General features: G+C 41.7%; 1 protein-coding gene across 1 annotated transcript in view; it reads left to right on the forward strand.

The window, feature by feature from the left end:
• The first annotated feature begins 1,368 nt into the window (after window positions 1-1,368).
• Window positions 1,369-10,895, forward strand: part of gjd1b (gap junction protein delta 1b) — a 24,176-nt gene continuing 14,649 nt past the window's right edge. Inside the window, exons 1-2 of the mRNA XM_089014182.1 lie at window positions 1,369-1,829; window positions 3,104-3,315. Of these exons, the coding sequence (XP_088870308.1) occupies window positions 3,245-3,315 (71 nt within the window). The 5' untranslated portion in view covers window positions 1,369-1,829; window positions 3,104-3,244. The remainder of the gene's footprint in view (window positions 1,830-3,103; window positions 3,316-10,895) is intronic.

Consider the following 10,895-nt stretch of genomic DNA (forward strand, 5'->3'; position numbering starts at 1 on the left):
GTCAGACAGTCGCTTTTCGGCAATGGATGCTACAGCTTTGTGGCTTCCTTTCGACATTTAGCTTGTAGCAGATGTGCACATTTCACCATGATGTCCCTGATCCACTGGTGAAAAGGACGCTTTGATCCTCTTTTTCATCTAGAACTGCTTCATGCAACAAAGAGGGTATTTATTTATGGTAGTTTTTTTGTAGTTTATTTTTTTTACTTCAAGATGGCGCCGCGAGAGTTTCATCAGCTCCTGTATTTTGTTTTTCTACTTCTTTCTTTCCTTTTCTAACTTTGCTGTTGTAAAATGTTAATTTCTCTACTGCTAGACTGATAAAAGTGAATCCAATCCAAATCATTTGTTGGTTTAGACTTCATAACAGTTTATTTAACGAAACACTGAAAACGGAGTGAGTTTTGAAAGACACTTATAAATGTAATGTATTATTATTATTATTATTATATTTTTATTCTTCCTGAAAACGTCAGCTGATCGCATTGAATAGTCTGGATAGACTCATTGATTTTAGGTCATTATCTCAAAAGCTTAATTGCCTTTGTTACCCCCGCAAGGGTGAATGTAGGCCAACCACGTTATGCTTTGTTGCTTTAAGGACAACCGACATCACTTTTTTTTGTTTCCTAACTGGACTGAAAATTTGGACTCATTTCAACTTTGATACTTCAAAGGCAGAGTGTAGACTGCAAGGTTAAAAATTACCATCAATCAGGCTCAACAAATAACCCGCACAAGCCATCTGGACACTTGATGCAAAAAAGCTATCAACCCAGCTAAACAGAACACAATTGTTGAGGAACTAGGTAAAATTATGGCAGAGAAAGCACCTCCAAGGGATCATTCCTCAAGATGGTGCAAGAAGAAGGCCACGTTCCTCATCAAGTGTTTAATGCTGATGAAAGCGGCCACTCCATTCCATCAAGCCATCAACGACCGTCACAAAGGTCAATAAAACCACTTTTTTATACAGCACAGTTTATTTATTTCATTATAATACGTAAGCATATTTATTATACATATAATAAGGTATATTTTGTGTAGTTTTAAGGCTTAGAAAATTAGAAAGTAGAAAATTATGGGGACCTGGGAACGGATTATTCTCATTTTAATGGTTTCCTATGAGAAATGAATTTTTGGGATACACACTTTTTTGCCTTACACACTCTGGGAACCAATTAAATTCGTAAGCTAAGTTATCACTGTATTGTAAAAAAATAATGTATGTGTTTGGAGGCCAGGGGTGCTCGGGGGGGGGGGGGGGGGGGATAAATACGGTGATGAAGAGTGAGCGAGGGGCGGCGGCGGTGGGGGGAGGAGCAAAGAGAGGAATCCTTTCTGTAATCCTCGAGACACACGCTCGGTCTAGCTGCCTACGAGGAGTGCGTGAGAGAGCGAGCGAAAGCCAGTCAGGTGGAGGGTGAAAAACACAAGTGAGAGGAAAATGAGGTGAGAGGACTTGCACGATTTTCAAGTGGAGGAATCGAGAGTGGTTGAGTGAGCAAGAGTGAACGAGACCCGTTTGGAGGAAGGCAAAGAGGCACCATGATGCTTTCTTCTTCTTCTTCTTCTTCTTCTCGACGTTAAATGAAAGAACGGGAAGTCCAGTTTGGATGAGAGAGGAGAAAAAAAAAATGAAGAAGATGAGAGGGAGATGTTTCTCTCTTTTCATTCAGGATCACGTGAGCATGTGGACATGACGCCGGTTCGCCGTGAGAAGCTACTCTCGTCGTCGTGTTGGAGAAATGGATATACATTGACAAAAATTGTCCAAATCATCTGGAGAACCAGCGTGTGATTGGACGCTGGAAAGTGAGAAGAACCAGGTAAGAAACGGATTTAATGATGTCTACTATTATTTTGTCTCACTCATTCACTGCCAGACGATGTGCAAAAAAACATGCGGAAACCTAATTTTGGTGGAAGTCATGTGATACTTGAGTAAAGTACAAAATAAACTCATTCCGGATCAATTTTTCTGTGGGTGAGCAGCGGCAGCCACACGCGCCAGCGTTTCAATCAACACGGAATAATTCGGATAGAATTTGGATCGTTCGTACAATAGACTGCTTAGGCAACGTAGGCTTAGTTATGCTGATGAGGTGATATCAGAGCAAATAGGGCAATCAGGACAATAGGAGCAATCAGTGAAGCCGCAGGGAGTAGTCCTCTGCTTTCCCCCAACCTGAGAGCAGGGACCTATCCCAAATACATACAAATTGGTTTCTACAGCGCTTTAACAACTGCTGAATAGATAGCCAGTAGATAGGCAGCTAGCTAGCTAGATAGCTAATAGACAGCTAAAAGATAGCCAGCTAACTAGCTAATACGTAGCTAGCCAGCTGGATAGATGCCCAATAGATAGCTAATATATAGCCAGCTAAACAACCAGCTAGGCAACAGATAGCTAATAGATAGCCAGCCAGCTGGATAGATAGCTAATGAATAGGCAGTGCCAGGGTTTTTGTCATTGTCACTCAAATTCCAGGACTAACAGAAAAATGAGTTTGAGGACTACATAAACATTCATTGCAGCGTAAGAAACCTTAGACTCACTTCTTTCATAAGAAAAAACATTAATTCCTAAATTATATGGGTCTGGAGTTATATTAGCTTGAAATGAGGGCACCTGTCCTAAATACAATGCAATACATCCATATTGGTTTATATAGCGCTTTAACAACAGCTGAAGCTGGAACAAAGCGCTAATGTGGAAAGAGCTAGCTATTAGCTATAGAGCTATCTAGCTGGCTAGCTATTAGTTATCTATTGACTAGCTAGCTAGCTTTCTATGTATTTGAGTTACTTCCGGGTTGAGTGAACGCTGGCGCACGTGGCTGCCGCTGCTCACCCACAGAAAAACTAATCCTGTGACTGTAAAGTGACCTTGAGAGTTTTGAAAGAAATGAAATGCATTGTTCCGCAATGGCGCTGGACGTCAACCCGAATAAATTAGCGAATGGCAGTGAATGAGTTAATTTGAGTACGTTCAAGTGCATTCATGGTGAAAATGGATGACGATGATGATTATTATTATTATTATAAAACCTTAAGATGAAAAACACCAAACAAGCAGATTCTTTTCTTTGCTTTTTTTCAGCTTCACGTCATCGCATTAAGTTGCACTTCCTCACTGTCGTCCTCCGACGCCCTCAAAGACACTCAAACACCAACCGTGGTGTCATTTTTGACCACCTTCTCACCAGTGTATCCCGCCAGTGTATGCCTCCCAACCGCAAGCATGGGAGAATGGACCATCCTCGAACGGCTCTTGGAGGCCGCCGTCCAGCAGCACTCCACGATGATCGGAAGGTGAATCCGCATGGATTTATTCACTCGTTCACCACATTTATTCGGGAATTGGATTGGATTAGCTTTTATTATCTAGCTTTGCTATCTATCTAGCTAGCTATCTATTTACTATCCATTTGCTATCTGTTAGCTAGCTACCTTGCTGGTTATCTATTTGCTATCTATTAGCTATCTGTCTAGCTACCTCGCTAGCTATCTATTTGCTATCCATTTTCTATCTATTAGCTAGCTACCTAGCTGGCAATATATTTGCTATCTATTAGCTATCTACCGAGCTGGCTATCCATTTGCTATCTTGAGAGTTTTGAAAGGCGCTTAGAAATGAAATATTATTATTAGCTATCTGGCTATCTAGCTTGTTGACTAACTCTATAGCTGGCTATCTATTAGCTATTTGTTACTTAGCTGGCTAGCGTTCTATCTATTTGAGTTACTTCCGGGTTGAGTGAACGCTGGCGCATATGGCTGCCGCTTCTCAACCGCAGAAAAAAACGATCCTGTGTCCTTGAGAGTTTTGAAAGGCACTTAGAAATGAACTGTATTATTATTATTATTATTATTATTATTATTATTATTATTATTATTATTATTAGTCTCACAGTGGAGAAATTTACATTTCACAGCAGGAAAGTGATGAAAGGAATGATATTAGAAAACCAAAATACATGAGCGTAGCCTAAAATGGGGCAAAAAGAGGCCCAGGTTGTTAAAAAAAAATACACGTAGCATCCGACTTACGACCGAGTTCCATTCCGACCAAACGGTCGTAAATCAAAACGGTCGTAAGTTGAAATTCATTCAAAATGTTGAATAGAGACTCGGAGGCTAAATGACTCGCCAACTCTCCCCTCTGGTCTCTATTTAACATTTTGAATGGATTTCGACTTACGACCATTTTGACTTACGACCCTTTGGTCGGAATGGAACTCGGTCGTAAGTCGCATGTTACCTGTATTTATGTATTGAATTTTGTACAGCCGCCCCCATTTCGGTCTCAGATAACTCCAGACCGATATAAATTAGGAATTAACTCTTATTTTCTGATGAAAGAAGAGAGTGGAAGATTTCTTACGCTACATTGAATGTTTATGTCGTCCTAAAACTCAATATTCTTTCAGTCCTGGGGGCGCATCCTCCCAAGATCTTAACATGTAGCGTGTTCAATTGCTAGCGTACTTGTAGCATGTCCCGAGCGCAGGAATCAAGTCTTGCTTCCCGTTAAGTGATTGCTGGTCATGAGGGGCTCGGCGCGTGGGGGGGGGGGGGGGGGCTTTAGCTTCTTTAATCCCCTTTGAGTGACACGATGGAAGATTTAGGCAAACAGGAGAGACGCTATTAGCCCCCACGCAAAGGCTTTGACGATCGGCGCTCGATGGTCAGTGTGAGGACATCTCACGTCCATTCACGCTGCCCGTCCTTCTCTTGACACGCGTGCACACAGTCCCCCCCTCCTCCCACCCCAACCCTTTTATCCAGTCACTCGATTATGTCATTTCTAAATATAAATAACAACCAGTCACTTGAGTAAGGTCATGAGTAAGGAAGGATATGATTTATGTATTCAATTACGCGTCGCAATGTCTTGTCCTTTAAAGGACAACCGACACCATTTTTTTGTTTCCTAACTGACATCAGAAAAACGTTTTATAGCATCTAAAATACACAAAACAGGCAGGATGATATTTTTAGTCAAATGCACCAATAAAAATGACTGAAAGTGTCCCAAAACTGCCACAAAATGACGCCGGAGATGCAGAGTTTCAGAAAGTCCCGCCCCCTTGTTCATGACGTCACACCAGGATACTCCTTCACAAACTGCCTTGCTCCAGAATCAAAACAATGGCTTCAGAGAGTTCAGATTTGGAAAAAGATGCTTTCTTGTTACGCATCCAGTTATGAATATGATTCAAATAGTTCTGAAGAGGAAAGCATGAATGTTTTAAATCGATTAAAGAAGTCATTTTGTATCAATTCGAGCTGTCAGGACTCCAATGTAGCGTCCCAGAAAATGCACAAGATGGCGCCAAAGCTCCGTTGGAAATGGGCTGATTTGTCCGCTGGGAATTTGTGTCAACTAGTATCAAATAGTAGTCTTGGTGCAATACACAACCATTCACCATCGCGTTATTTATGTATTTTCCTTCTTATTTCGCCATCAATGCAATGTTTTCAGATGAAAAAAAGTACCCAAAATGCATTGTGTGTCGCTTTCTCGGTCAGGGGCGTTCCCTCCGTGACGTCACTTAAGGCATCGAAAACAAGACTTCCTGAATATTCAGAGCGAGTCTTAAAAGGTAAAATCTAGCTCTATGCGGCGGAATCTTTGTCAAATACGCTCAGTAAAAGTCATTTGAAGTGATTTTACAAATTAGAGACGCAACTTGTCCGGAGGTGTCGGTTGTCCTTTAACTTTTCTTCTCGCATTAATCCTTTAGCCCCCTTGGCCGCATTAGCTCAGTCGTCAGGACGAAACACAATGTTTACAACTGGGCAGGGACTTGGAATATGCCTGACGTCGGGTTTTCTTGGGACATGTTTCAAAAAAAAGTCCTGAGTCCTTATTAGCATGTATGAATTAGCATTTTTAATCAACATCCCCTCCCGAAAGCGAATTGACTCACGGTGTTTTAGCGGGAATCTTGAATTATTCACCCAAAACACGCAAGGCGTTTTATGAAGTAACGTGGAGTTGAAAGTACTTATTGTGCCCGGAGTGTAAAATGTTCTCAAATGTATTCACGTAACCCGTGTTTGTAGATTGGCTTCATCTTCTATCTGGTCGGTTGTATTGACAATAACAGTGGCGGGCTGTGGATTTCATCGCTAGGCCTTCAGTAGTGCTATGTCTGAATTAATCCAGACTGGAAAAAAAGTGTGATGTGATTTACTACAAGTCCACAAGAGGGTAGCATTAGCCAGGAAATAACTGACCGACCTCTCTTCATAATAATAATAATAATAATAATAATAATAATAATAATAATAATAATAATAATAATAAATTTATAAGTGTCCATCCATCCATTATGCTATCCATCCATTCATCCATCCATCAGTTATTCCATCCATCCATCCATCTATCCATCCATCCATCCATTATTCCATCCATCCATTATTCCATCCATCCATCCATCCATCCATCCATTATTCCATCCATCCATCCATCCATCCATCCATCCATCCATCCATCCATCCATTATTCCATCCATTATTCCATCCATCCATCCATCCATTATTCCATCCATCCATCCATTATTCCATCCATCCATCCATCCATTATTCCATCCATCCATCCATCCATCCATTATTCCATCCATCCATCCATCCATTATTCCAGCCATCCATCCATTATTCCAGCCATCCATCCATCATTCCATCCATCCATCCATCCATCCATCCATCCATTATTCCATCCATCCATCCATTATTCCATCCATCCATCCATCCATCCATCCATCCATCCATCCATCCATCCATCCATCCATCCATCCATCCATCCATCCATCCATCCATCCATCCATCCATTATTCCATCCATCCATCCATCCATTATTCCAGCCATCCATCCATTATTCCAGCCATCCATCCATCATTCCATCCATCCATCCATCCATCCATCCATCCATCCATCCATCCATTATTCCATCCATCCATCCATCCATCCATCCATCCATTATTCCATCCATCCATCCATCCATCCATCCATCCGTCCATCCATCCGTCCGTCCGTCCGTCCATCCATCCATCCATCCATCCATCCATCCATCCATCCATCCATCCATCCATCCATCCATCCATCCATCCATCCATCCATCCATCCATCCATCCATCCATCCATGAAAGCTCTATCCAAAATGGAACTGTGACCTGTGAAACTGTGAGGCTTCCATGCTAACTAACAAGCCGGGGCCATTCTGACAAGTCCTAGCATATTTCCGTTCCATTTCATTTTCACAAGACATAGCGACCATGTGTTGTTTGCAAATTGGGTGTTAGACTCTCCTTAGGGCAAAAGCCATTTACCATATCGCCGTTCTACAATTAAATCAAGCACCAAAGACTAAAGTCACATTTTCAAGTCCCCAAAATATATTTAGCCTGAAGCAATTTCCTGTCGTGACCGACCGAATGAGGCTTAGCTTGAGGACATCGATCCGTTTGTGTCTTTTTTTTGTTTTGGTTCACGTCTGTGCAGGTGATCAAGAGTGCGTCTGTTCTTTCTTACATAAGAATCTTTTTTTAAATCACCACATAGTCTGACCCGCTCTGCCTACCGCACGCGCATGACTGAATCAAATGGTCACTCAGGTATAATCGGCCATCTAGGAAAGCGTGCGTACGTGTTTTACAGGCACGCATGTCCTTTGCTTACATCAACCTAAAAGCAATATTAATCATCCAGCGGTATTTACATGTGTGTGTTTGTGGATGTCATCACATGACCTTTCCATTATGACATGCTGTTGTTTGGCAAATCCCTCCCGAGCGCTCGCCCCCCCACCCCCCAACCCCCCTGTGGACAATGGATGGATGATTATGGATGTATGGCAGGAAGCTGCTCTGGCAAACGTGAGGACAGGAACAGGCTGTGCAATTGCAAGAATTTCTGATTTTGAGAGATTGCTGATAAAAAAAGAGAAAGTCACTCTAAGCCATGTGACACCTTTGCCTTTCCTTCATGACATCCCCTCATTTTTTAATGATTATTATTTCTGCTTTCACACTTCCTGTGCCCATACGTAATCACCCGCTCTGTTAGCCGCGGGCTATAATGTCACTGCCTTTACGGTGATGCTAGTTATTAAAAATGACCTAACGGATGAATCGCAGGTTGGGGAGGCATTTTGTACTGTATGCGATTATCCACCTCACTTTAATCATCCATCCGTAAGCATGTGTCAAAATATTTCAAAATATAAGTGTTGGTAATGACACAGAATTTTACAATTGCAGTTTTAATTGCACTTTCCTAACTAACTGACATCAGAAAAACGTCTTATAGCATCTAAAATAGCCAAAACACGCAGGATGATATTTTGAGTCAAATGCAAAACACCAATAAAAATGACTTCAAGTGTGTAAAAAGTACTTCAGTTTGAAACCGGAAGTGGCCGGTTTCAGAAGGTCCCGCCCCCTTGTTCGTGGCGTCACCCCAAGACGTCTTGCCTTGCTGGAGAATCAAAACAATGGCTTCAGATTGGGAGAAGATGCTTTTTTGTTACACATCCAGTTATGAATATGATTCAAATATAGTATAGTATAGTTCCGAAGAGGAAAGTATACATGTTTGCAATCGATTAAAGAATGTATTCTGTGCCATTTTGAGGCAATAGTATCCACAGGCTGATTAATTCCTTACACGGAGCTTTTTCGCCCTCTTCTGCCTCTTTTTTGGTGCTACACGAAGTTTTCAGACCAGCCAAATGCATTGACGTGATGGAAGGACTGCTACAATGTGTCCTTTTTTTCCGGTCAGGGGCGTTTCTTCAGTGACGTCATTTGAAGACATTTTGAAGACAAATTATGGACGCAACTTGTCCGGAGACGTCGGTTGTCCTTTAATATAAAATGAGAAGTGATGGTGATGCCTGTTCTGACCCTTGTTTTTGGTGTTAAAAGAAGCTCTTTGCTTTTGGGATGTGTGTGTGTGTGTGATGGAGGCTCACTGCATGTGCCAAAGCGGCTGATTTGGGTTGGAAGTTTGGCACGGGAGGAAGCGGCGTGGGTGGGGAGTTGGCATGAACTCTTTACTCTGGATTGTCCAAAAGCCACCATTTTAATCTGGATTACGCCCATCATTTCCCTCCATTTGTGTTCCCCTCGTCAAGCCCCCCCCCCCCCCCCCCAATTTGCCTCCTAGGCTTTGGCCATCTCTCCCCCTTTTTTCCCGCTTCTCTTTCTCCCTTACTTCAATTTCCTCCCTAGCAGCAAAACTAAAAACCTAATGACTATTCCGTTTCCACGGCGACAGATCATGTCACTTCTTGTGCTTGTCACGTGCGCCATTGATCGACTGTGAATGAACTCACTCAAGTATATTTTAGTCCAGTCTATTTTTGCTGTCGACGTTTCTATTTTTACCCATACTTGATCTCTTAATCTGTTGCCAAGGTAACGGCAGCATTTATCTTCACAGAGATTGCGATGTAGAATGTTTCTGTGAAGAAAGTCCCCCGATATGACTCTGAAAGCTGTTATTTTAGTTGGCTGCTCTAAAAATAGGAGACATTTCCTTGAATTTGATGCAAATGATGTGTACAGTGATACCTTGATTTACGAACTTAATTGGTTCCTAGACAGACTGTGTAAGGCGAAAAGTGTGTATCCCAAAAATTAATTTCCCATAGAAAACCGTTAAAATGAGAATAATCCGTTCCCAGGTCCCGCATAAAACATCATTTATAATTTTCTAAGCCTTAAAACGACACAAAATATACGTATTGTATGTATAATAAATGTGATATGGTATTGTAATTAAAGAAATAAACTGTACTGTATAATAAAGTCATTTTATTGACCTTTGTGATGGTCATTGATTGCTTGATGGAATGGAGTGACCGGTTTCATCAGCATTAAACACTTGATGAGGACCGTAGCCTTCTTTCTTCACCATTTTGAGGAATGATCCCTTGTAAGTGCTTTCTCTGCCATAATTTTACCTAGTTCCTCATCAATTGTGTTCTGTTTAGCTGGGTTGATAGCTTTTTGCATCAAGTGTACAGATGGCTTGTGCGGGTTATTTGTGGAGCCTGAGTGATTAACCTTGCAGTCTACACTCTGCTTTTGAACTATCAAAGTTGAAATGAGTCCAAATGTCACTATTTTCTATCCATTTTCTCTCTCTCTCTCTCTCTCTCTGTCGTCTGCCTGTCTCTTTAATGTTTAAAGCACCTCCCCTCACTGCTGCGTTGTTGACCAATCACGTGGCTTTAACCGAAGACTGGGGGCGGGGAATAGAGGAGAAAAACAGTCGGCTGCCATTTTCTAGTTAGGAGAACGGGCTCGTTTGCGAACGAAACATCACTCATTGTGGCGCTCCGTGTGTATCCCGAAAAATAGTTTGTATGCCAAGGTAAAGTTTTCATAAATTTAACGTTCGTAAACCGAAAAGTTCGTAAGCCAAGTGGTTCGTAAAGCGAGGTTTTCAACCCCCTAACGGTGCACAAAGGTCTCTCGTTATACCCAATTGCAAAATACTAAAAGAAAAAACAAAACACCAGGGCACACAATTAGACTCCTTTTTGCTCTCGACGTGTGCCCGCAATCAAACTATTCAGTTGCACAAAGAGACGCTGTAAGTAGATGCAAGTATATGATGATAAATAGCATTATTAACAATCCGTCATGGGATACATGAATTGCGATGCTGCTCTTTATCTTATTGTTCACAATGGCCCAATTAAGACCTTGCAGCTGACACACTCATCCATTTTCCGAGCTGCTTAGCATCATGGGAAACGCTGGCCTGCTGCGGCATATCCCAGCAGTGTTCGGACATTAGGAAGAGTCCGCCAAAAGAAACAGATGAATACCAAATGAGCATTATGAATTTTTGGGTGTTGTTATTGTTTTTTTTTTTTT

Source organism: Hippocampus bargibanti, linkage group LG14 (assembly GCF_051943395.1).
Source record: "Hippocampus bargibanti isolate YZ-2025 linkage group LG14, ASM5194339v1, whole genome shotgun sequence".
Classification (NCBI taxonomy): Eukaryota; Metazoa; Chordata; class Actinopteri; order Syngnathiformes; family Syngnathidae; genus Hippocampus; species Hippocampus bargibanti.